The following is a 27,017-nucleotide window of genomic DNA, read 5'->3' as shown; positions in this document are numbered from 1 at the left end:
ATGGGTTTGTACTTCCTCCCCCAGTGTCATTTTCCTGACTTGAAATAGCCCTAGCAGCACTATTTGACCCACTGGGAAAACCCACATGTGGACTCATGGGTTTCCCCAATGGGCCAAATAGCACCCTGCAGGTCAGGAAATCAGCACAAGGGAAAGCTGAAAAGCCCTTCTTCAAGTAGGCCACAGTCGCTACCTGATTCAGGCATGGTGTGCATGGAAATTGAGGAAAACCCACAACGCACACCTGACTGTTACCCAGGAGACAGGGTGGAGATCCTGGACTGAACCTGTGCGCTGGGAAATATGCAAAAAGGCTGGAGTAGCTGAAGTAAAAAAGATTGTTAAACAGTGACATCTGTCGGTAAGCAGTGGTATAATTTCATTTAGTCACCAGTACAATGGGTTGGGCATGCTGGCCATTATTTTAGTTCATCTGAAGAAGCGGCATCTGGCTCATGAAAGCTTGGTGGTGGTAGAAAGTGCCGTTAAGTCGCAGCTGACTTATGGCAATCCTGTAGGGACTTTCAAGGCAAAAAATGTTCAGAAGTGGTTTGCCATTGCCTGCCTCTGTGTAGCAACTGTGGGTTTCCTTGATGGTCTCCCATCCACATACCAGGGCTGACCCTGCTTAGCTTTTGAGATCTGACAAGATCAGGCTAGCCTGGACCATGAAAGCTTCTGTCACAATAAGAAGAGTTGGTTTTTATATGCCGACTTTCCCTACCACTTAAGGAAGAATCAAACTGGCTTACAATCACCTTCCCTTATCCTTCCCCACAACAGACACCTTGTGAGGTAGGTGGGGCTGAGAGAGTTCTGAGAGAGCTGTGACTAGCCCAAGGTCTTCCAGCTGGCTTCATGAGTAGGAGTGGGGAAACCAACCCAGTTCACCAGATTAGAGTCGGCTGCTCATGTGGAAGAGTGGGGAATCAAACCTGGTTCTCTAGATTCGAGTCCACCGCTCCAAAACACTGCTCCTAACCACTGCACCAACCTGGCTCCACTAATAATATCCACTAATGCACACACTGTTATAATACTAGATATGACTTGAGTGTGGTAGACTGGGTCAAGCTGACCTAGTTTGCATTTTGATGTAACAAGAATAGTAGAAGAGGTATTCTTCCAGCATACTACAAGGGTGCCATTCTGCTGTCCCTGCTCAGCTGTAAAACTCACTGGGTGACCTTGGCAGTCATTCCCTGCCCATCAGTCTAGCCTATCTCACAAGACTGTTGTGAGGATGAAATGGGAGGGTGAACCACATCTGCCGCCATGACTTTCTTACAGAAAGGGTTGGATTTAAAAAAGGGTTGGATCGCTAGACAGAAACTTGCAAGCACCTTAATATTTATCATCTAGTCTGTAGGACCAGAGGCTGGCTGCGACCAGCAGGTTTTGCTTATTTATTCCCTTCAGTGGGGGCCGTCATTGAAAGTGGTCACTGAATCACTCAAGATACAACACTGAAAAGACATTGAGTATTTGGTGACTTTCTCATCTTCAGAACAATCGAACAAAGACCTCCAAATGTTTGCATATTCTACCAAACCTGGATTTCAGGACTACAGGTTGCAGCTACATTGGGGAGTATAAACGTGCCCCGGATACAGTAACAGCAGCAAGCAAGGTAGGAGCGGGTGAGGATGGGGTCCACGTGCATTCATACTAGTTCCTCCTACTGCTGCTACAGCACCCACCCTGCTCCTCCCTAATCTTTCATCGCATGGGTATAAAAACACAGCACAGCGGCAACTGTACACCCTCCCCGGCCCATAACTGTACAGTGTGGCTGGGCTGGGAAAGTGTTAAAAGGGGTGGGGGGAGTGGTGCACACATACAGCAGTGAGTAGCCTCTTGTACTTTGAAAGCAGCCCTGCCCCCTCCCAATATTGGCTATGGGTGGAGCAACTACACGGATGATCCACCTGCAGCCATCCCACAGTTGCCCCTTTGAACCAGATCCAAAGTGTTTATCTTTGATCCAGTTTAAACGGTGAAGCTCATGAGTCATGCTGAGAATGAGAACGAGTCGGTGTGGATGTTCCCTTGAAATGTGGGGGCTTCTTTTTCTCTCTGTGCGGGGGAAAAACCCACCTGTGGAAGCAGCCAAACACCTCAAGTTTCTCCAAGTAAAATCCAGCACAAGGAAAGTAAATGTAGCTAAATTCAAATTCTCCCATGTTAAGCCCGCTACAAACACAAAACGTGTGCATAGGGGAATGTGTAATTGCCAGTTTTAATATATCAGCACATTTCCCCACATTATTTGACCATAATAAATGATAAGACACTTCAGTGTCATTGGCTGGGGAACTACAGAACCATACAAAATGGAAGCCTGAAGATGAGAAAAAAAATTCAATTTGGGGGAGGGGGATGGGAGATGGAATTTGGCAGTGGCCTTTAGAGGCAGCAATGAAAAGCTGTTATAGTTGAGTATTTTATATTCAAACTGGTTTATCTGCATACAAATCTAGTATAAATATAGGATTTTTTAAAAAAAGGTGTGAATAAGTCTGAGAAGAATTCAACATTGGGTGAATTAAAAGAAAATGTGGGGAATTATGGATCAGTGGTAGATTACCAGTGTCGAGTCCTGCTATTGGTTTATGAACCTGGGGAAAATACAACTAAGAAGTAACTCTAACAGAAGTGTAGCTGCTAAGTCAAGATCTCAGATGGTACCACTGCAGCCGATTCAATGGGACCATGCACACCAGCCTCAATTCTTGTCATCTGGAATGCAAACTCCCATGAAGGAGGTGACTGAATGGTACCATGAACAGTAAGCTGAATTTTTGTGCAAGAAGGGCAGGACAAAAAAAGCGATGGCCCAGTTAAATCATATACCACTAATACAAAGCCATGCAGCAACTAATTCTTATTAGATGCTAGTGTGGATACACTAAGGCTTGTAAGCCAGAGCCAATCCTATGGTCTTGAATGTCTTGCTGTGTGGCATATGGGCACCTCATTGGCGAGGAAAGCAGGACATACATGAATAAAGACAATAATTTAAACAGGCAACGTCAGGAGCTTAGAAAATCCTGCAACTCTAATGGGATGTGTAGCTCCATCAGACCCTGCTGCCACAGATTGATTGGCTGATTGATTTAGATATTTATGACCCACTTTACTCCCCAATGGGGACCAAAGCAGCTTACAACACTGTACTTTGCTCCTCTATTTTATCCTCACAACAATGGCCCTGTAAGGCAGGCTAGGCTGAGAGAGAGTGGCTGGCCCACTGTCATCCAGTGAGCTTCCATGGCAGAGCAGGCATTCACACCTGGGTCTCCCAGATCCTAGTCCAATACTCTAACCACTACACCCCACTGACTCACTGAACGTGACAGTTTTACTGATTTTTATGTGCAACTGACTGAACAAGGCCTTTGCCCAGGAAGCGACCCACAGATACGCTCTCCAGGTGTTGTATTTGTCTGTCACTGTTTGCAGAAGACTGAAGCATGAACTGCCTGACTAGCACCAGCAGGTGTGAGCCACAAAAGCAAAGGAAGGAAATGCTGATAATCGAGAATATAGAGTATGCCATGGAGAGAATCCTTTCCATGAAAAGACAGGAGATGATATTAATGGTTAACGCTGCCCCCATTGTTGGCTTTCGTGTTTCAAAAATTGCTATTTTTCAGAAACTTGTTTACCTAACAAAGCAAATTCGACCTTTGGTCTGCCTAATTATTAATTATTATTATTTGTATGCCAGCCACCCTCAGTCGGATAGCGCAAGCTCTCCACGCCTGCCTGCACCCTCATTTTGCCATGCAGGGGATGCTAAGCACAGCCCTTTGAATGACTGAAAGGTAATTGATCCTCTGACGTTCAAAAGCTTGCAGGTTCCCTGTGGGAGAGAAGGTATAAAAGAGAAGGAGGCGATACCCACATCAGTGAGAGACCAGCGACTCTAATTAGGAGTAACTAGGAAGAGTTCTCTCTGTTTTCCTAGGACACTTGGCAAGAAGTAGGGAAAAAAAATTGACCATCAGACAAGACAGGAAGGAAGAGTTTGCAGACTTGCGCGAATACCATTCTTGAAGGGAACCGTAAGTTTGGTGCCATGCATAGAAATTTTATTACTGAATTGGTGCTTCATGGTGGAAAAATGGGAGTAAATCAGTTATACTTCCCTGACCACATGGAACTTTGTTGACTGGCTAAGAATGCAATCCTATGTATACTTGCTTGGGAATAAAACTCAGTGGGATTTATTTCTCAGGAAATATGCATAGGATTGGGCTATATGTTACAGTCCTATTCATAACTGAGCATCAACAGCATAGAATTCTATCATCATAAACCTACCAAAGAATCTGGACATCGACTTGCCCAGATACCCAATTTGGGCTTGAGTGTTGTATGTGTGTGTGTTTTAAATGGTGTAAAAACTCTGCTGATATTTTATTCTTTTTAAAAAATCTTTGACAGAGATCAGTTATTTATACAACGCTAGCTACAAATCTGGTTATAGAGAAATGGAAGAAGTTGCAAAGGTGTCTGATTTTCTAGACAGGAGAGGAGACAGGAGTTTTGACATCTTGCTGAAGAATCTTTCTGTCTGAATGTGTAAATTTTTGAAATGGTCAGAGGGTTTCTTTAAGTAAAACCCCAAAAGACTAATTTCATCTGCATTAAACTTTGTGTTGATCTTGCTAACCTAGTTACCCTACTGGAATTGTTTCTTTCTTATTTTGTGTATGACACATTGTTGATGTGTTGCTACAATTTAATCAAGGTAAGTCTAATGGATCTGAGTGAGATTTACTTCAAATTAAGTATGTTTAGGATTGCTATCTTCATCTGACATGCACGGCATAATTTTTTTAAATCTATGTGATTAAATTCCCTAGTAGATCTAAATTCCATCCTTTTTGTGCAATTTCAAGATAGGTTAGCAAAAAACAAACAAAAACCCCCCCAAACAAATAAAAAAACACCCTAAATACACACCCTATGGCACAATAAATAAGCTTCTCTCTGTTTCCCCCCAGCTTTATTACATTAGTGTAGAGGAAGTTTTCAGAAGTGCTACCAAGTAACTTGGGTAAATTTGTCTTTTGGGAGCAGACTAAAAGTTATTACTTTGCAAGAGTACTTTGCAATTCTTTTAAATTCTCCTCTGCACCCTACATCTCTCTCCTTTCTGAAAGCCAAGATGAAATGCTTTTCAGTTTCAGAAACAAGATAAGGCTTTGCACGGCTGTCAAATCAGCTCTGCACAGAGGAAGTACCTTAAAAATCTTCTCTAGAACATCAGGATGCTGGACACAAACTTAGTTGTCTAACAGAAGAGGCATCATTATTGCGATTATTACTACTCTTCCTCTAAAAAGTCTAGAGTGGCTTCTGTGGAGCTGTCAGTGGTCTTTCATCCAGGCACCTATTCAGATCTCACTACCAGATATAACTGTCATGATAGATCTCACCACCTTAGCTTCTCTAGTGTAAGAGGAACAGACAATCCCAGACTGTTCCCATGGACCAGCTGCCTAAAGTAGGGAATTAGAATGAAGGGAAGTGGTGGGATGGAGAGAGGCAGCAGCCCATGATTCTGCAACACAGCTTGTGATCTATGTGTGCAAGCAGAATGAGGTGGAAATGAGAATGGTGGAGAACAGACTGAACCACTGTGGTGGTAGAACAGACTGAACCACTTCAAATCGTAGCCGGGGCTCACATCATAAAAGACTCTGGAACAAGATGAGTTAGAAACTTTTCTCTGATACGATTTTAGCTTGCAAGCAGCCCCCCCCCCCAATTGGGGGCAACATTCAAAATAGTGGATTGACTATTATACTCCACTTAGCGAAGAGTGGAGTCCTCTTACAGTGCCAGAAGCCTTCCTGCAGAAGAAGAGCCTCTTCAGCTGAAGAAAGCATCTCTTAGTGGAGGAAAGCTTCACATTAATAGTGTGACCAGCTCCCCATCTCTCAACATTTTAAAACATTCAGAATTGTTTTCTCTTCCAAGGTTGTGCCCTTCAAGCTACTTATTTTGCAATGCTCAGTGTCCTGCTTGCAATGGTTATGGAAGAGAACCAGCACCTCTCTCTCCCTCTTTTTTTTGCCACTTTGTTCTCACGCAGTTATTGTGACAGCAGTGAAAGAGCTCCCCTTCTCCCCTTCCTTTCCTCTATCTTTGCCCAAGAGGCAGAGGAGAATCTATGTGTGTGTTGGGGGGAGAGGTTGCTTGTGTCATGTAACCCCTTCCCTTCCTGCTGTCAAGAAGGGCTTGCCAATCGCTCATGCTGTGCCATTCCTCTTTCTAATCCCAGCTTGAGTCATGGATAGGGGCAGTGTGCATTTAATGTGTGCACATACTGTCTCCCACATCCCTCACCCCCTGGCCAGCAACCTGGCTGTAGTTCAGTAAGGAGTTACTGATGTATACATGGGATGAGCAGTCAAGCGCATAGGTGAGATTTTTGACTACAGTCTGAGATCTTTAAAAAAGAAAAAAAAAATGATTTATTTACCAAATGCAATCTCCGGAAAGCTATATCAAAACACTACATGGTATTATAGAAGAACAAAAAATAAAACACATGAGACAAACTAGGTTATACAGTCACTCGAGTTACCTTGGCATACCCTTCCCTGGAATGAAAGCCTGCAGGAACTTTGAAAACAGAGGCTGGTCAAAGCAGATTTCATTCCATTGGCTTCCCGTTCCGAGACCATGGCTTTCACACTTCTGACTGGGCTTCCAGATTTTTAATGCTTCCTCCCCCAGCTGGGTGGGTTTCACTTTAACCTATTTCATGTTAACCTCTCTCTCTCTTTTTTTTAACAGACTGTACCAGAAGGGTGAACGATGCTGGACAGGGCGCTTCTCCTCTTGGTCCTCCATTTTGTCATGTGCTCTCTCTCTTCTCCTCTCTATCCATCACTCAGGTGGGTGGGTTTTTCCCCCCACTTTCTCCCCTAGTTCAAATAGTTTCAGACTTTCCATTTCTCAGCCTGTAGGAAATCCAAGTGTGTTTCTTAAACAGTCATTTTCCTCATGAGGAATGTGTACTTGAGATGGGCACTGTTTTTGTCCCCATCAGTTTGTTAACAAAATATAGGTCAAACAAGGGAGAATAGCAAGTCAGCATGGTGTAGTGTGTTAGACTAGGATCTGGAAGACCCAGGTTCGAATCCCCACTTTGCCAAGGAAGCTCACTGGGTGACTTTGAGCCAGTCACACACTCAGCCTAATCTTCCTCACAGGGTTGTTGTGAGGATAAAGGGCAGCACGATGTTGTAAGCTGCTTTGGTCCCCACCGGGGAGAAAACAGGGGCAGGCATGTTTAAATACACAGGAGCAAGCAGACTCCTCCACAAGTCAGTAGCCGTCAGCCACACCATACTTTGTAGTTTCCCAATGCTGCTTCTTGGCTGTAAGCACCAGAAATCCTGACCAGTTTCCTTCTTCCCAAATTCAAAACTGACGGTTTCCCCTGCCCCAGAGATGGCCCATTGCTTTTTGGAGCCTGAGCAGAAAATCCAAAGGGCGCACCCGTTCATGGCAATTCATTGGATAATTTTGCTGCTCTTTAAAGGTGCCCCAAAATCTGACACTATCATTGAGCCACTTTAGCATGCCCAGTTGTAATGGTGGCCCTTATCCCTTCCTACAATCCAAAGGTATTTCTGCTCCACTTTAGGACCTGTAGCAATTCCCCAGCCTTACCAACAGGGGGCTCTTTGTAGTCCTACACAGAATTAAGCACACTCCAAACCCATCTGTTTACCAAGCCTAATACTGTATTTATTTAGAATATCTATATGCCTCCTCTCTGGAAACCCTGCTTGAGGCAGCTTATGAAGTAAAACATGGTTAAAAATAAAACGACAACATAAAAATTATTAAAAGTTTCAAACTTGATGCAGCTGCAGAAGTCTCCGCTTTGTAATGAAAGGAGACTGGTTGCCTCTGTAAAAACAGAATCCTGCAAAAATGTAGGATTCTCTAGCTGTTGTCGTCTTAATCGCTCATGGATATGGAAGGAGAAAGCCAGTGTTTGTGTTCTGGGTGTTTCCAGTGCTGTTTTGACCCATTTGTCTTTAGGTATACTCCACTGCCCATCTCAGGCAAGGCAGTGAGCTTTCAACTCCAGGAAAGCGGTCCCGCGCAGAGCCACAATCTCTCAGTGGAAGAACAGGAGGAGGAGAACTTCCTCACTGACCCCGCTGAGAAAAGGTGGGTATGTTTGTTTCCCCACTCCAGCACTCCAAGGTAGTCGTTTTCAAAGCAGCAACAGCAACTCAAATACAGCTCATGACATCATTCATTGGACCCAAACACTTAAGCAGATGATGAGAGGGAGGGCATCTTGTCCATCTTCTGGGCATGGAGTAGGAGTCACTGGGGGTGTCGGGGGCTGGGAGGTAGTTGTGAATTTCCTGCATTGTGCAGGGGGTTGGCTAGATGACCCTGGTGGTCCCTTCCAACTCTATGATTCTAAGAGTTTCATTTGCAGAGCAGAGCTCCTTAGACATTAAAGAACATTCTACCCCCAAAATAAAAAAAGAGTGAGACATTACCACCTGAAAAAGTAGCCACGAGTCCATGCCTTTTCTAGCCCCTTGTCACAGATCAAGGGGGAGAGTTATCTTTCAGCAAACATACGTCTGTCCAAAATTGATGGCACGCAGAGGCTTGGGGAGGTAAAAGTTCAAAACAGGCTTTATTAATAACAGCAACATAGGATGAGGATTTAAGCAGGCAAACTTGGTTTCAGAACGGTAATAGGTTGGTCATAAACCAATAAAGGGCAGGCACTTCGTACTTAAATATATGTACAAGAGAGGATTGGTTGTTTTCAGAAGGTAACATTAAATTCACTTCGAAATGCTGGATTCTTGTTTTCACGGAGAGGCTTGCTTTAGCTTATCAGCTGTTCAGATTAAACTTGAGTTTACTTAAAACACAAGGTTGCTCCAGTTTTCTGGAGTAAGGAGCTACACAATTCACTTCACCAGTTTACTCCTTAAACTGGACTGGGTTCGCTCTGGACTCAAGAGAATGATTCTCCTCAACCCTTTAGGGATCCCTCAATACACCTGAGTTACCTTCCCTCTCCCTGGGTTTGAGAACTCTCTTTGGGGCTGCCAGGTCCCCCCTCTCCTCTGGCGGGAGGCTTTTGGAGCAGAGCAGAGGGGATCACGCGTCACTTCCAGTTTACACGTGGAAGTGGTGCATCGCGAGGGGCCCCAAAGTAGTTGTTTGGGGTCCCGTGGGTGCAATGAGCAATTGCATCAGGGTGAATTTGCCTATGTGTTGTTGTTAGGATGCAGCGTCATGCAGATGCCATATTTACCAACAATTTCCGGAAAGTCCAGGGCAAGATCTCAGCCCGGAAGGCCTTACAGGCAATTTTTGGCAAAAGACATGGGTAAGTAGAGCTTTTATCATAATTTCAATTATTGTGATAGCCCCTACTTTTACTTAATGCAGGTCTGTCAAACGTAAGGACTACAGATCTAAGTTGGCCCTTGGGAAACCCCAGAACGACACCCCTATCACATCTTCCCATCTTCAGGGCTAGGAAGCAGATGTCCTTCATAGAACCAAGGGTCACAAATAGCTAATGCCGTTGTGCAATAACACTTTAGTTAAAGATGGAAGAAATACCATGTTTAGGTGCAACCAGTTAGGACATTTCAAACTCTTGCCATAATAAGGATGGATTCAAATGTGCAGAAATCTTTTTTGTGCATTATGATAAAATGCAAGAATGGTGTAATACCGGTAGATAGGGAAGATTTGGATTCCGATCCCTGCTGGAGAAGTGCAGTTTACTGAATGCCCTTGGCCCAGTTATTCTCTCTAAGCCTAACCAGGCTCACATGGTTGTTAAGGGGGAGGGAATAGGATCACTCCCATCTGTGTGTGTCATTCTGATCTCCTTGGGAGGGAAGGGCAGGATATGTGATGAACGCACAAAAATGCTAGTTTTCCACGTGCAGGGAGAACTCTCTAAAGAAAACACACAAAGAGGAAGTATTTAAATCATCATTTTGAAGGGGCAGTCCAAGAAGACAGAGGTTACAATGTGCCTTTTCTGTACTTTTTAACATTGCATTTTGTGTTCCCCCCTCTCCATTTAAGCCTGTGATTGAAAATAACTAGGTCATGCTGTTCCTTCATTTCACCATCATTCTGAAAGCAATTTAAACTGTCCTAGTCCACAACGGCACATCTTTCAGTGTTATCAATGATATTTGCATCTTTACCCCTCCTCCTAGAAGCTTGTTAAGAATTACCAGTGTTACCCCCCTTTACTTTTTTACAACAACCCTTTTGGGAACGTTAGGCTGAGAGTGACCTGAACCTAGGTCATCTTGAGAGCTTCATGACTGAGCAGGAACTTGAAACTGGTCTCTCTGATACAGGTTGATCCTCTGCACCACACTGGTTTCCTTTACTTTGCAGTGAAGGCCGCACAGGAGATGTGGAACATGAATTCTTGACCAGACGCCAGTCCGATAGCATCCTTATGGACAGTGGCTACCACCAGCAGATGGTACTGAGGAACTTTCTGGGAGCCATGTTGCAGAATGACAGGTCAGTAAGGAGAACATAAGGACATAGATCACACACATTCCATTTTTACATGTACACCTAAAATATAAAGCTTGAATACAGTAAACATGTACCATACAGCTATGGACTTAAGTATGATAGTCTACAGCTCCCTATTAAGTGTATGCTTGGAGAAAAACTATATATAATGCATAAAATGGTATTTATTATTGCCTCGCCCAGAGATTCTGAGCAGGAAAACTGTAATGTGAGAAACTAACACTTCCCCCATGAAAAACACTCAAGGCTGCTCATAAGAGAATTAACAAATACAATCCAAGCATCAAATCATCTAGAAATGTCCTGGTTATTTTAGGTCCCCAAGATCGTATTGGGTTGGCACTAAGTTGGCAGTTTACAACCTCTCAGGACCAGAAATAGTTGCCAGGAAACCAGGAAGTGCCACATTAAAATGGCACCTCTACTATTCTGCCACTGCTACTATTGTTGCTGAAAATACATCTCTCCATAGCAGCAGAAGGGGGATTAGGTGACATCTTCCCTATCCACTATTCTAGCTGCCCTGGCTGCTGCTGCGGTTTCCAAAGTCTGTCTTCCTGGCTCAGCTCTGAGCCAGTTAAGCATATTGGAGTACTCAAGCATTTATGTAATTATCTGATTTAGAGCCCACTTTTTAACCATATGGTCTTCAAAACACATGCTAAATACATGGATTGCCAATCCACACAACACAGCAAGTGCATATGTTGAGAGGACAATGGTCAGTGCACTCTTCTGTTATGCCTTAAGGTTTTTGGTCCCTTATATATTCCCCCTATGCTATGATTAGCATCCTATGTGTATCAGTTCCTTCTGGATCTCTTACATGGCTGTCTACAAATTTTCGCTCTTTCTTCTTCTGATAGGTTGTGATCCTCTCTTCTCTTGTCAATCATGGTTTGAGCTCATTTTGTTTACAGTGCTTCTCTTAAGTTTAACATTTTCTTGGATTCACAAGCTCTCCTTTCTTTTCCTCTCCAGTTTAAGGTCTGTACCACCTTAGAAGGAGCCCCGTGGGGCAGAGTGTTAAGCTGCAGTACTGCAGTCAAAAGCTCTGCTCACGACCTGAGTTCGATCACGACAGAAGTCGGTTTCAGGTAGCCGGCTCAAGGTTGACTCAGCCTTCCCTCCTTCCGAGGTCGGTAAAATGAGTACCCAGCTTGCTGGGGGTAAAGGGAAGATGACTGGGGAAGGCACTGGCAAACCACCCTGCAAACAAAGTCTGCCTTGGAAACGTCGGGATGTGACATCACCCCATGGGTCAGGAATGACCTGGCGCTTGCACAGGGGACCTTTACCTTTTTTACCACCTTAGAAGTCAGTCAACACAGGATCCTCTCCTCCCCATTTTATCCTTATAGCAACCCTGTGAAGTACGTGAGGCTCAATGACTGGGCCTCAGGCATCCAGTGAACATCACAGCTGTGTGGGGAATAGAACTGAGGTTTCGCCTGTCTTAGTCTAATACTTGAACTATGATACCACACTGATTGTATCCACTACAAAACCCATGTGGATCCAACCCTTCCTATCCATCTAAGGAAGAAACAGCAATCTGTGACTATTGCCTCTTCTTTTTTTTTCCCCTTCAGGTCTCAAGATGTCAACAGTGACCATTTAGAGAATTTTATTAGAGTCCTGACAAAACTCATGGAATTGTAAATAAGCTTCCTTTCTTCCCATCTTGTCCTGGTCAGTATCATTCTCCGAGTGTCTTTTTTTTTTTTTGCAGTTCTTCCTGCTTTGCAAGCGGTGTGGTGAAATAAACTGTCATCTTACTACACATATTATGTCTGGAATGCCCTTTCTTTACACTGAAAGTTATCATAAATAAAGAAACACAAAATCAGACTTATGCTGCCCAGTTATAAAATCAGATTGCTGAAACTCACAATAAGCCCCACTTCATACGGAAAAGGAGAAGAGTTGGTTTTTGTAACGTGCTTTTCTCTACCTTTAAGGAGTCTCAAAGCAGCTTACAATTACCTTTCCATCCCCTCCCCACAACAGACACCCTGTGAGGTAGGTGGGGCTGAGAGAGTTTGGAGAGAACTGTGACTAGCCCAAGACCACCCAGCAGGCTTTATGTGGAGGAGTGGGGAATCAAACCCGGTTCTCCAGATTAGAGTCCGCCACTCTTAACCACTATACCACGCTGGCTCCTAGACAGTGACTGTTTTGATTCCTAATGAATAGGAAGTCTCCTAGATGGGGACTGTTCTTTTAAGTGGAATGCTGCTGCATAAGTCAGAGGAGTGTGTAAAAACTAGAAAAAAATACCAAAATATTGTTTTATTTTTCCACAGTTCCAAAACTCTCCACCTCCAATATCATTTTTGTCGACTGAGAAGAATATCAGCCTAGGCCAGGATCCTGGTCACCTAATGCCGCACTTGGAACACTTGTATCACACACAACCATCTAAGGTGCTTGGCCAAGTTAGCAATGGGGCTTCTGCAGATTAAAAGGTAGTTGTCCTTTGGGTTTAATGGGAAGCGTTTGCCTAGCTTCCAAGTTCAGCACTATGGACATATGGTTTTGTTGTGGATTGCTGAAACTGACCCTGCTAGTCACTTATTTCAGTCAAGGAAAAGGACACACCCAAAACAATCACATCAGGAGAATAACCAAAGTAATATCTAAAATGTCGGAAGTCAGATGCCTAGCCCACAGGCCCAGCAGAATGAGGTGGCCGAATGGCCGGTATCACTTCATACTGATGGTGGTGGGGAACAGATTAATAACGCTCACCCTTGTAAAAAAAAAAAAAAAAAAAAAACCCAGCAAATTTAAAAAAGCACAGGAAGGAGAAAGGTTCTAATTTATCACTTAACACACTGTTAATTTTCCCCATGCAGGGAATGATTAATATCTGAAATATATGGGAACTGCCTTGTACTGAATCAGACCATTGATCTATCAAGGTTAGCATTTTCTACTCCGACTGGCAGCGGCTCTCCAGGGTCTCGGGGTAGAGGTCTTTTGCGCCGCCTAATACTTGACTCTTTTAACTGGAGATGCTGGGAATTGAACCTGTCACTGAGCAATGGCCTCTCCTCTTGAACTTCCTCTTGCATTGCCATGCCTATTGAAAAGCTCAGGGGTATAAGCCAGGGAAGCCCTACAGGCAAGTGCAAAGAATAGGGGTGTCTTTTCCTACCACCAGCTTCCCAGACTGCAATGTGAAATGCCGTTACTCCTGCTTCTGAGCTCTCCCCCTCATCCCAAGTAGCTTGTCCAACAGGATGGAGACTGCAGTTTTCCAAACATGGGAATCAGAGGCACAGCTACATGTTTTCACTTTGGAACAGATGGAGCGACTGCAAAAACAATCACCAACAACAGCTTGACTCTTCCTTCTCTCTCGTCATCTTTATTCCACAAAAAGAGACAGGCAGAGCCCATCAGTTAAAAAAAAAATACTCTGGAGGCAGACAAGATGCTATTGCCATAACTTAAAGTGATTGGACATTCACTAGCCATGAGATGTAGGAATTATTTTTTAAAAAAACTTTCCTTTAACAAAAACAACCATCTTTTTCAATTTTACAGGCAATACTTTTCCACATTGCAGTTTCTGGCCTTTGAACTCTTCTTGGGACTCCTTCGCCTTGGAGCTTATACTGGTTCTCTTTCAGTTCTTCCCTTTCTTCTGATATTAATGTGTTCTGGAAGGAGACAAAGAAATGTCCCTGATGTTAAATTTAGGATGCAGAAGAGCAACTCTTCCTGTTTTAAGCATATATCCCTCTGGGGAATGACAAAGCAATATATTACAATACCGTTATATAAAGTCTGGATCGTGGATGGCCAGACTTGAAGACTACAAAGAACATGCACTGAAATTATGTCTCCCAGGGAACATTTTAAAGAAAACTGATAGTGCAGTCCTATGCAGAGCTGGATTCACATGTCTACTGCAACGTGGAGAAAGCCTGCACAGGACTGTGCTGTTAATTCAGCACTTAAAACTTAGAACGGCTTACCCAGTTAAAAGACACAAGGCAAAACTTTGAAGGGATTTTTTTTCCCCAGCGTGGAAAAGAACATTAATATTCAGTGCAATCCTAAGAACACTTTGCTGGGAGTAAGACCTATTGAACAGACCCGAGTCGGATTCTGAGTAGACCTGCTTAGGATGGCGCAGACCGTCTCAAGGTTCAGAGGCTTAAAGCGGAGGAGAAACATTTGAATCTAAAGGGTGTTTTGTGTTCAGCTAAGACAGTGAGGATCTAAAGCCCTTGGGACCCAACGTCTGATAACCCAGTGGCATCAGACAACTAAAATATAAATGAAATACAGATGCGCTCTTGTTGCGCTGCAACTTTTCTGGCAAAGGAAAATGCCATACAAATATTTATTTTAAATGATTTCCTTAGGGCAAAGTACACAGGAACTGATTGCTGCTTTTTACCTATTTTATCACACGGGGATACCTCTCACCACAAAGCTTCAAATCTTTCCCTGGGCAAGAGGCCTTTGTGCTAACTGCCTCCAAAATAACAATAATTACTAACACATCATAATTATATGACACTCCCAGAGTATGCAAGGCTTTTCACATGCATTCTAAATAATCCTACTCCTCCCTTAGCTGCCTCCCTTCAAAATTTCACAGCATTAAAAAACAAACCACTACAATATTAAAATGGAACGAGCAATTAATTCTGATTTCTGTAGTGAAGAATTTGCAGTTGTATTGAGCTGAGGAAACACAGTGATCAGGGGGTCTAGCTGGTGAATTCATGTCAGAGCACACTCACAGACGTTTGAGGGGCGTTTAGCTGTTGTGTGCTCTGCAAAGGTTTAGGCAGCTCTGATCTCTCCTCAGGCTTGCTGAGACCTTTTTCGAAAACTAGAATTGAACAGTAATGTATAAGGAATAACAGTGTTAAACATATACAGGGAAATAAAACACAAATTCAGGCAGTGTGCTGGGCAGTTGAATGGAGAAGATTATCCCAGTGTAGAGATGGACATGGTCTCTCATTCAGCATCTGGATGATCCTGAATTGCAGAACACTTAGGTTCGAACCCAAAGCTATCCTTTGTTAATTAGGACTTAAAATCCCTCTGCTCACAGAAAGGCATCTCTGGACCTAACATCAGGTGTTTAAAGCCACAATCCTGTGCCAAGACTGAGTTTTTAAATCCCTCAGCTTCTGCAATCTAAATAACTATGCAACATTCCTTATTTTTTTGCAAAATTAATGGAATCATCCTGACTGGAGGGGAGAGGGAAGAACAGCAAAGAGGATCTCATGCAGATGCAGCAGTTGTGAAAATGCCAGAAAACAAGGATTCCAATATTAAAAAAAGAATGAAGGCAAACAAAAGGCTGCCAATAATTTCTCTGCAAAAAGAGAGAACTGAAATTCCCTTTGAGAGAGTACAATTGTAGAGCAACTTCTGGAATGAAAACACCCAGGCTACAAAAACTGGGAGCAGAAATGGCCAGACTTTGTTCAGTAAAACGTGGAACTAGGAAAGTTACTCTCAAGTGAATTCAGAAGCAATTTGGATCTGCTGTCATGAGTTCTGATGCTGTTTTGGGCTTTCCAGCACTGTTGTTTGGCTTTAAACCCTAACAGATCATTTGCTTACTTTTTAAGGCTATTTTAGTTCTGGTATGTGTACAACTGGAATGAGAAAGAAAACATTAAAGACCATTTTTTCCCTGGCTAGCAATGAGTGATTGCCTTTGTTTACTCAACTGCAAGTTCTCACACACGTCCTTCAAGCACTTGACTGAAGCTTTGATAATATGCAGATCTATTTCAATGTAACTGATTAATCCACTAAAAGGCAGAGGAATGAAACAAACAGTCATGCTGTGATTGGTCAACAGCCCTTGGAAGCAAAGATGCATGTGGAGCTTTCCATTAATATATTACACAGGCTTGGAAAATAATGGAGGCATCATGGAGGCAGTTTTGAGTGATAAGACAACATCTCACTGGCTATAATATGAGCCATGTACCCCCTGCCAGGTTCTAAAAGTGTACACAGCAGATTGAAAGAGGCTTCATGCTAAGATTTCTTTTGGCCCTGGAGGAGATGAATGGTAAGCATGAAATGAAGCATCCAGCATGCCCAGGGAAGGCAACATCCAAAGACCCTTACTTCTAGGAAGAGCTGGTCACTAGCAAAAAACCCTTTTACCGCAGCGTTCTATACTTTGCCAACCTACTGCTCTGTTCTGCAGCGATCCTGCCAAAAGGAGAGAGGGATAAAAGTTCAGAGAGGACAGTGAGGCAGAGAGTAAGGCTGCTCCAGGAACGGACAACACATAGAAAAGAAACACACGAAGAGCAAACTCGGGCATTCCAGAAACTCTTATTGAGATATAGGTAAGCATCGAGGGATGCCGGTCTTCCAAACCACATTCACGGAAAACATATGCCAATGGGCAAGTTGGATTTGAAACCACTGGCTTGGCCAATGCTGATGCTGGCAAAGCCACACCAGAAGTGATTTTACCAGGGTGCTCCTTTCAGTATTTCACTAGATTTGGAGACTGCTCTGGGACTCGAGAGGTAAATGTGCTGTTTTAATTTTGGCCTTTGAATAACAATCTCAATGAACCAACTAATAGTAGCAAAAAAATGTTCCGGCTATCAGTTTATGCCACTAAAAGCCCCGTTTAGAAGTGAAATAGTAACTCAGGCCTGCATCTCAGTCACCTGGAGGATATCGGAACTTACCTTGAAACAGTGGCTGCTCTCTGTACAGCAAGCTATTTTGTCTCCGTTAGTGTGTTATGACTGATCCCCACCCTATGCTCTGCTTTCATGCCACAACAAGCCATTAAAAGAAATGCCTAGTGGCAGTACAGAGGCCAGTCTACATTGTAAAGGGAAAGCACAAAAGAACTGCCGCTCTGAACAGCTTTCTAACAGGTTCTCACTGAGTCCATGTGGCATCTGTAATATAACAAGGGGCCCTTCACGCACTTCCCTTACTGGTTCACTGTATTAAGAATAAGAAGTGTGGAGAGTTTACAGGGCAGACTATCAGTTTCTGGCTTATTCCTACCACCTCTGAAAAAGAACACACAGATGTAATGAATTAAGAGGCAGAAAATGCCATCCTAAAGGCATCTAAGGGGTGCTGTCCATGGTGCAATGCTAGAACTGATCTTGCAATGATTCCCTGGATTAAAAGTAGGGAATGGGTGGTTTCTCCAGCTCGGCACTGATTACAAACTGGTCCACCTCTAATCCAGAGGGTTTGTGTGCCAATTTTCACGGAACTATGAGGAGCAGAACAAACAGATTAGAGAGAGAATGCTCCTCTGTATTTCCCGGCGGACAAAAGGGGGAAAAGAACTCTGTCCCACAGGCATTCACTTCTGCAGCTCCTAGAACTGGGGATCTGAAGTACATCTGCGCGTTGCAACATAAAACAAAAACAGTTGCCCCTTGTTTGCCAAAAAATGCGAAAATACCACAAATGAAACTTGTAAAGGGCCAATTTGGGAATGGCTTCAATTTATGTTTGTTTCTATATTACAGAAGAGCACAATTAGGGTACTTCTGCAAACCAGAAACAAATTTTTAAAAAAGAGAAGACCCTTCAAAACTAATGTTTTGTATGCCAAAATAAGGAAGCTAAAATATGAATTTTAGCACAGAAAGGGGTTTATTTCTCTTTTGCAACACACTAGTGTGCTTATTCTGAGATCACTGAATTTTGGGCTTGTAGACTGGCCCCCTTGGAGAACAACTGGAAGAACAGTCTAAGGGGGGGGGGGTAAGATTTGATTGCAAAATCTGCCAAGACAGGATTTTGAAATCATCCCTACTAAAACAGTGAATGAATGGTGGCAGTGGCAGCTTATAACTGGCTGAGAAGGAAAGCCAGCGTAGTATAGTGGTTAAGTGGTGGTTTGGAGCGCTGGACTCTAATCCGAAGAACTGGGTTTGATTCCCCACCCCTCCACATGAGCGGCGGACACTAATCTAGTGAACTGGGCTGGTTTCTCCACTCCTACACAAGAAGCCAGCTTGGTGACCTTGGGCTAATCACAGCTCTCTCAGCCCCACCTACCTCACAGCATGTCTGTTTTTGGGGGGGGGGAGGTGATTGTAAACTGGCTTGATTCTTCCTTAAGTGGTAGAGAAAGTCGGCATATAAAAACCAACTCTTCTTCACTGCAGAAAACCTTGTCCAGAAAGTTGTATATTGATATGCAGGTTAGACATGGGCCATAGAATCTTGGTTTGCCCCGCTTGACTTGTAAGCTACCCTGTGTATGAAATCTGTCACCATGGAAGTGACTTCTACAGTGTGACTGAAAATCATCCTATGGGAAGTAGATCTAACCGTGTGACTGGAGTCCCATACTACAAAAAATATTAAATGGGGTCAAAGATCTACTGATCCAGATAAAGCATCAGAGGCTATGCCTAGTGCAACAGATGTTACAAGGACAGGTTGCCTAAGCAAAAAGAAAACATGTTTGGTAGAGGCTAGGAAATGTAGGGGAAGTCAACATGCTTGATATTAACTTGCCCTCAATGGTCCTCTACAGATATGTGAAAAGGGAGGGGAAACTCTACAAAGATAATTAACAGAGACTTACAATACCATGACAGATTCCTTCTAACTTTGAGAAGTCCACGTTTTTCTACCACCAATGAGAACTGGATGGACAAAGGCAGAGGAAAATCCCTCTTCGGGAGAATCACACTCGGGGGCAGGGGGAACTTTAATACCAAGTATAAAATTATCTTAAAGCAGTTCTTTTCAAGATGTGCCCTTAGGGTTTACCACACCAAGCTTCACAGCATTAATCCTGTAGCAACTAGCAACATTTCCAAATAACACTTTTAGTGTTGGGATTTTCTGAGAGGGAGTGCAAATATTTCTTCACAGGTGGTCCACGAAGACACCCAAACAGCTTGTCAGGAGAGGAATGGTTCAAATCTGAGCTGCTTGCTGGATCTTCAGCAGTTAAGCAACAGCTTTAGAAGAGTTCTGCATGCAGTTAGTGTAAAACAAATCTCTCCTGCAAACAATGTATTGCCTGATCTCCTCACTGCATTTGTGTTACAAGCCCCTCCATTAATGACCTTAAGAATCCTCTAATTTAAGAGGAGACACATTGGAAGAATCTAGAGAGGACCACAAGATGTTAATCACTAGACTGCTTCCTATTCTCCCATGCAGGGAGTTTGATCGGTCACTTCCTGTCTGCTCCCTTTCAGCAAAGGTCTTTTCTTTTACCTTTTCACTGCTTTATGAGCCAGCATCCTGTTGCCTGCTAGGAAGGTGATACTGCCCAGGATGGCCAGGTACTTCAAGGTCTGGAACATGTTGAGCTGAGTCCAGTAGACATACATGAGCCCCAACATTGCTGTAAAGAAATATCAAGCTGGTAAGCTGTTGTTTGAAAAGGAGGAAGAGAGTTAAATTCACAGCAATGGACAGTGTAGCATCAATGCATACTTATGGTCAATGACAAATTTCCACCAGCACCTGGACTATGGAAAGAACAAGCCAAGCTTCCAAACAAACTTCACTGCAGTTACCATTTGCTCCAAACACCTATGCTGGGGGGTGGGGGGACCTCACAAGGTTTAAATGCAACTTAAAAATAACTAGTTGGCTATCTAAAAAGCAACACTAATTTCCAGTTTCATCAGGAAACTATGAAGGTTTTGCATGGAAAGGGATTAAAGGCACTAGCCTTTTGGGGACTGTAGAAGATGTGTTCCTGGAAATTGGGAACTGCCATTTTTTAATGCTTCTGTGCTAGATGAGTTAGTACTACAGAGGTAAACAACAGACTCCCCCCAAAAAACATCAGGAAGTACAAGGAGGACATAATTCACATAGTTTTCCTCAGCCAAATTAGCAAGAACAGAAATTATAACTGAAATGCCGGACATGATGGGCTATCAAATATATCTAAAAGGCAAGCAAGGGAAGTTGAGTATAATGATAGTTGTTAAAACTGATGGGCAGCACATGTTTAGCTGCAGGGGAATAATTCTAAAAGACAGAAAGGGGGGGAAGAGAAGAGAGGAATGCAATGCTTTTATGGCCATTATAGTTAACAGACTGCAAGCCATTTGTCGTCAGGCTCATGCTTGCAAAGCCATGTGAAAACGTCGAACTGGGGAGAAGGAGCTGTCTGGCACTTACCTGCATGGCCCAGGTGAAAGATGAGGGTGCTCGGAGCAAAGCTGAAGTTGGAAATGTTGGCTCCAATCTTGATCCACTGAAAGGTGACAAAATGTGTATCGGATGATAATGCCAGATGACACCAAACCCCACTTCACACAGACCCCTTGTCATTATGATGTTCTTCAGATATATATAAAAAAAGGACAGCACAGATTGCAAAACAAGCATCCAAGCTTTTTTAAAGATTTCTGTACATATGGCAATCAGTTTGGATTGTCAAAGTGAAGGCCAGACGAAACTGGGGACTCTCACAGGGAGGGGAAATTTGTGCATGTGTGTGCAGGGTAGAGGGAAGAAATGTGAATGCACGGTGGGTAGATTAGGGAATCTATGGCACCCTGGCAGCGAGGCCACACTGCAAAATACTGAAACTGTTCACTGTGTGAACAGACTGCTGGACTTGATGGGCCTTGGTCTGATCCAGCAGGGACTTTCTTATGTTCTTATGAAACAGTTTCTTTGAAATCTGGCTGTAGCAATCTCTGTTATGATGGCTCAGCTTTTAGAAGCCGATAAATTATAGGCACCAGTGGGTAAAACCTAATGGTATTCTAGATTGCCACGTTTCATGGTTTTAAATAAGGATGGATTGTAATTCTACCGTTTTTTTAAATGTTTGGGATTTGCCTCGAATCCCTGAATAGGGAGAAAGATGGAATACAAAATCAATGAATGAATAAATAAATAAGATCCATCCTTGTTTGTGTTCAGATGTTGGCAATTCATTTGGAACTGAAAAACTTACCAGGATGAACAGCAAAAGCAGCGGGGAGAGTATCATGGCGGTGAATGTGTTCGAGACCACAGTGGGTGGTCTCTTCTCGGGTTCCCTGAACAGGTGCTATAAAAGAATTCCGGGGGAGGGGTGAGAGGGAATATCAGAAAGGTACCTGGTCTCAAGCCCAAAAAATCTGGGTCGTTATATCCTCCCATCACTTTGATCACAGCTACCCATCCCTCATTCTGCAGTGCAGAAACCACAATATCAGTGTTTAACAGCACCTGCTGTTTAACCCAACTGCTTTCCCCCCCACCGCCTGCTGTGATGGCTTTTCTTCATGTGTCACAGGGAATTACCAGACATCCTCCTACGCAATGCTAATCCGGGAACCTCTCCAGAAGGGAGTGGGCGTGGGAGACACTTCGAGGTATTGGCAATTTTCTTTTGTCTCTACATGTCAGAAAGAGAAACTGCACTCGAAGCCAGCAGGAGGTGCCCCAATTGCTCAGACGTGAGGCTGGCTGAGCATCTGCGCATCCCAAGGGGAGGGGGGGGGGAAATACAGCACTACTGTGACGATTGTGTGACTCTAGTTTACAAATAGGAAGGCTTCTTTAGTGGCACGTGCATCCACAGAGAAAAATACAGCCAACTTTTCATCAGCTGGGATGTTACCTGTATCTCTGGTTTTGGAACAAAAAGGCTCTTTGACTGGACTGCAGATGGAGCATCTTCTTCTGGGAACTTTATGACAACATCAGCCTGAAATGATTATTAGGGGTCAGAGGAATTTGTTGTATGTAGGTTATTTATACCTGGTTGATAAAAGAGATTCCTGGCCAGATAATGAAAGAGACCACAGCAGTCCCATTCCCCTTTGAGAAGCATTCCTCCAACCCCTACATCAACTGGGGTTGACTAACTCCTTGCCATTAATGAGAAAGAGGAGAGATGATTTATTCATTAAACTTAATTCAAATTCAAAGGTGGTTAAGCAAAAAAAAAAAAAGCCAGCTAAACCATACAATTCAAATGCTGATGGGCTCTTTACAGGCAATGCTTCCATTGTGATCAACCTATCAATAGACTAATAATCCAAGCCTGTGATAAGAGGAACAATTCCAAGCGACAGACTTACTTACTCACTGGTTCTTAACTTTCCCCAAGCTGGGAAGTAATACTATGTCGCATGTACAGACCGAAGGAAAATTAACAAGAAAACCACGTAAGGCTTTACCACTCGTCATCCAGCTTATGTTGAATGCTGCATTTTCAATCAACTTAATATGATTAATCGTGTTGGACTTGCCTAGACGGAATTTTAATCATCGTAACACTTCATGCTGATCCATTGTTTCAAGACAGGAAGAAATTACCCCTCACCCCTTTGGCAAGGCCAAGGCCTCACCATATCATCTTGGGGGACCCTGAGTTGGGTGGAAAGGTGGCATAGAAATGTTTCAAATAAATAAATATTCCAAAAAGTAAAGAGCAGTTGGGGTAATGTCATGCCAAGGTCTCGCAGATCCTGAAGCGCTAGGCTTTTGCCTGGCAGGTGCCCACATCCCATTCCCCAAAGGGGGCATGGTGTCACCTAATCACTGGCTGTGAGCATGTTAATCCCCTCATGGAACAGGATGCTGCTTCACACCTTTCTTCCAGGAGCTCTGGCTCAGTTTCTTAACTTCTTGCTTCAGCACCCTCAAGTGTCCAAAATTTCCTTCTCTCACTGCCTTTCTTTTATCCACACATATACAAAAAAATGCCACTAATCCACTGAACTTGATGGTTTATATAATTTCAAAACCGTGATTTCCACAAATAATTCAAGATAGGCAACAAAACAATCTATACAAGTTGACAAGGTTTCACAACTCTTATCCTTGTTTTGCTAATTGCACTAGCTTCATCAGAAGTCAGTTGCTCATTCCTGCTGTACAGGAAAATCTGATTTTGCTCCTGTTGCCAAGCAGATTAATTATATTTAAATGGGTAGACCATGTTGTTTGTGCACAAGCCTCTCTTTCGTTAAACCATCATATTCAGGGGATTAGTGGTATTTTTTGTATAGGTGTGCTCTAGGTACCACTCCCTTTTTGGTATTGTATTTCTTTTATCCACGGCAACAGGGGTGAACCTCCTCGCTGCTGTAGCTGAGTCTTCCCATGTGGCTTCCAGGCCACTCCCCAACTGCCCTCTCAGAAATACCATCAGTTCCTGGATGTCTACTGATGATGTCACTTCCAATGCAGTTAAAGGCACTTCTAGTCGCTATGGGAGTGGCTCCATCAACCTTGACAGGCACCCGTGAAATGGTGAGTCACATATGCATTTTAAAAAGGAATCCCATCTTATTCAGATTTGGGTCAGACTAGCTCCTTGAAGATAACACTTGATGCGGCAATCTAACGCCCAACACGGTAACCCTATCTCCCTATGCATCACAGATTTCGAAGGCTTGGCATGGCGCAGCTGGAGTAGCTTACCACATTCCAGAGGATTGGGTTTTCCAGAGTAGCATCGCCGATGATCAAATAAAGGGTGTAGGTCCCAGAGGCTGAATCAAACTCCGTCTTTCTCTCAGAAGTATCCAGTTCAAACTTGTAGATGTTTTTGCTGTCTGGTTCTGCAACAAACACCACTTCTTGTCCAGTCTTCTGATTGTGGAGCCGCACAAATGTCTAGAGGGAGACACAATTAAAGTAATCTTTGCTGTCCTTCATCACAGCAACACGAGACTTTGCAGCTGGTGTAAAGCACAGAGTGTGGCATATTGTAAGCTGCCTTGAGGTCTCCTTCAGCAAGGAAAGGCAGATTTACATTTCTTATGTAAATAAATGTGTTGCTTAAGGCAAAATGGCAGATGTGCATTTTGGAGGACCCGTACCTTCCCTAATGAATGGTCTTTCCTCTAACAACCTAACTACAGAAATAAAAACTGCAAGGGTAATTGTAAGCATGCTATGGTCATGTATGCATGGGAGTTTTGCTTGAGGTTCGTTGCTCTCTGGACCCACACTTTCCTGTTGGGAATCTATTCACCAGCAGTCTCCCAGCTCAAATCAAGTCCCCACCCCTTTAAATGCTGCTTTGTAATTGGCTTAATTGTAGTGCTTACTGTGAGAGAAAATTCCCGCCCCCTCCCCTCCCCAACCGACACATAAAAAACCATTTTAAGAACAACATAAAAATCTGAAAGGGTGGGGGGCGAAATCCAAGCCACAGTTTTAAAAATATTTTCTTCTGCTCAGAAAGAGCTCTGAGGAAGCAAGAAGTATTTCAAATCCCCGCCTCTGGGCATGCTGCTTTGCAATTGGCTGTGAGTGAAACTAAGCTTGCATGCCCTGCACTTTGCCTTATGCATGGGAATTTCACCCAGGCTTTGGTCAGGGAAGATGGAAGAGTCGGGTTAACGGAGGAATGGGAAGACCCAGACATTGCGAGGGCTGGCAGTGAGGTCATCTCTAATGGACAGAAAACTCATGCATAACTCCAAGGAACAACCGAGACAGGCCGGGGGCAAACATGAGTGAATGTACCCATGCATAAACGACCGATGTTTTATATTCCACTCTTTGAGTATCATGCTAGTAAAACTTATTGCATATCCACTTTTCCAGAGAGGAATCTGTGAGCAGGTTCTGGCGCTGATCTAGGACCCAAATGAAGGGAACATCCACAGGAAGGTTACTGTGGATAAGAAGACCGTCGCAGAATTTCTCCATGTATAAGCATACACAAAATTACTTTGGAAAGCCATTAGGTCTCCAACATTATGCAGGAATAAGACCTGGAGTTCTGAAAAATAAATTATCAGAGCCTGCATCATGAATTGAAAAGTTTTCGGAATAATTTGTACTCCGGTCACAATGCTCTTTTAATACCACACCCAGTATTGGGGTTGGCGGCAGAAGAGCACAGGATTTGTATGCAGGAGGCACCTTTAGGTAAAATGACTGTAGATGGCCCAGCTGGTTCAAATGCTAGAGGTCTAACAGGAACCCAGTAGAATGGACGTAATTTCCTGTGCTTTTCCAACTATATATACTGCATGCCAGTTTGTTTCTTGGCCCAATTCAAAGAGTTGGCCTGGGTCTGGTGCCCCTGAAGGACTGCCCTTCATCCACCCCAACCTGTTCAAGCCTCGAAAACTGTGGATGGGGCCTCCCCGCATGAACTTGTACAACCTAACAAGCTGGGACTCTCAAAAGGGGGCTTTTTCAGCAATCGTTCCCAAGCTATGGAACTTCTTCCCAGAGAAGGAGGAAGCTTCACAGAGCAAATGAAAGACATTTTTGCTCTAGAATGCCTTTGCAGGAGGTTTTAAATTTCTGCACCCATTGCTCTTGTTTAACAGGCTGTATGAATATAATGAAACAGCCCGAATAGCCCGAACTAGAGTGAGCTCATCAGAGCTTGGAAGCTAAGCTGGATCAGCCATGGTCAGAACTTGGATGGGAGACCAGAGCATTGAGGAAGACCAGGGTTACTATGCAGGGAAAGAAGAAGAGTTGGTTTTTATAGGCTGACTTTCTCTACCTTTTAAGGAGAATCAAACCGGCTTACAATCTCCTTCTCTTCTCCTCCCCACAACAGACACCTTGTGAGGAAGGTAGGGCTGAGACCGTTTTTCAGGCATCATCTCTGCAAGGCCTCAGAGGGAGGTCTTTTCTCAAGTCATTGCTGCCTTTATTTTACTTATTTGGCTGGCTGGCTCATTTCTGTGACTGCATCCCCCCCTCCCCCATGGCACTCAAAGCAGTTAACAATTTTTAAAAACCCTGTAAAATCACAACATTGAAATGCAATAGAACAATTGAATTCCAAAGCAGCAGCCATATTATATACATAATTGAATAATTATTCGGTGCTGTCAAGTTGCAACCGACTCATTGTGACCCCTCATGGAGTTTTCAAGGCAAGAAAGGAGCAGAGGTGGTTTGCCATCACCTATGCAGTGTAGTGGTTAGGAGCGGTAGACTCTAATCTGGAGAACCGAATTTGATTCCCCACTCCTCCACATGAGCAGCAGACTGTAATCTGGTGAACCGGGTTGGTTTCCACATTCCTATACATGAAGCCAGCTGGGTGACCTTGGGCTAGTCACAGTTTGTTCTACTGACTTTCAATATTGTGATTTTACAGGTTTTTTTTAAATTGTTAACTGCTTTGAGTGCCATGGGGGAGGGGGGAAGGCAGTCACAGCAATGAGCCAGCCAGCCAAATAAGTAAAATAAGGACAGCAATGACTGAGAAAAGACCTCCCCTCTGAGCCCTTGCAGAGATTATGCCTAAAAAAGAGTAAAAAAAAAGGCATGGATGAGGAATCTTCCTATGTAAAGCAGCTGTCTGTTTTGCCCCAACTATGCCATGCATAGTAAAACTTTGATATAGCACAATATAAAAGAACAATAAATTGCATTCCCTGTCTCCATATACTTGGGTGGTGGTGGTGGGGAGTAAGACATTCATCTGTAATTTTCCTGCCTCCATCCAATTTAGAACGAATCCATCA

The 27,017-nt window shown here is 43.5% G+C and overlaps 2 protein-coding genes across 3 annotated transcripts in view; one reads left to right on the top strand and one right to left on the bottom strand.

The window, feature by feature from the left end:
* The first annotated feature begins 6,813 nt into the window (after positions 1-6,813).
* On the top strand, positions 6,814-12,271 carry GHRH (growth hormone releasing hormone). The gene is made up of 5 exons (XM_056845463.1): positions 6,814-6,914; positions 8,074-8,205; positions 9,296-9,400; positions 10,441-10,572; positions 12,183-12,271. The coding sequence occupies exons 1-5, from the start codon at positions 6,835-6,837 to the stop codon at positions 12,250-12,252; spliced, it is 519 nt and encodes a 172-aa protein (XP_056701441.1). The 5' UTR covers positions 6,814-6,834; the 3' UTR covers positions 12,253-12,271.
* A 1,849-nt stretch (positions 12,272-14,120) lies between these two features.
* The window catches only part of RPN2 (ribophorin II), a 31,737-nt gene continuing 18,840 nt past the window's right edge, over positions 14,121-27,017 (bottom strand). Inside the window, exons 12-18 of one of the 2 annotated variants that reach the window (XM_056844536.1) lie at positions 23,989-24,183; positions 22,178-22,264; positions 21,527-21,622; positions 20,740-20,815; positions 19,819-19,948; positions 16,714-16,800; positions 14,125-14,258 (exon numbers count right to left, since the gene is read on the bottom strand). In XM_056844536.1, coding sequence (XP_056700514.1) covers positions 16,749-16,800; positions 19,819-19,948; positions 20,740-20,815; positions 21,527-21,622; positions 22,178-22,264; positions 23,989-24,183 — 636 coding nt within the window. In that variant the 3' untranslated portion in view covers positions 14,125-14,258; positions 16,714-16,748. Of the gene's footprint in view, positions 14,259-16,713; positions 16,801-19,818; positions 19,949-20,739; positions 20,816-21,526; positions 21,623-22,177; positions 22,265-23,988; positions 24,184-27,017 lie in introns of both variants that reach the window. The other variant, XM_056844537.1, reaches the window with a different exon arrangement.

This window comes from Euleptes europaea, chromosome 2 (genome assembly GCF_029931775.1).
Source record: "Euleptes europaea isolate rEulEur1 chromosome 2, rEulEur1.hap1, whole genome shotgun sequence".
NCBI lineage: Eukaryota > Metazoa > Chordata > Lepidosauria > Squamata > Sphaerodactylidae > Euleptes > Euleptes europaea.
Note: the sequence above shows the minus strand (reverse complement) of the source record. Positions and strands in the feature narration are given on the sequence as shown.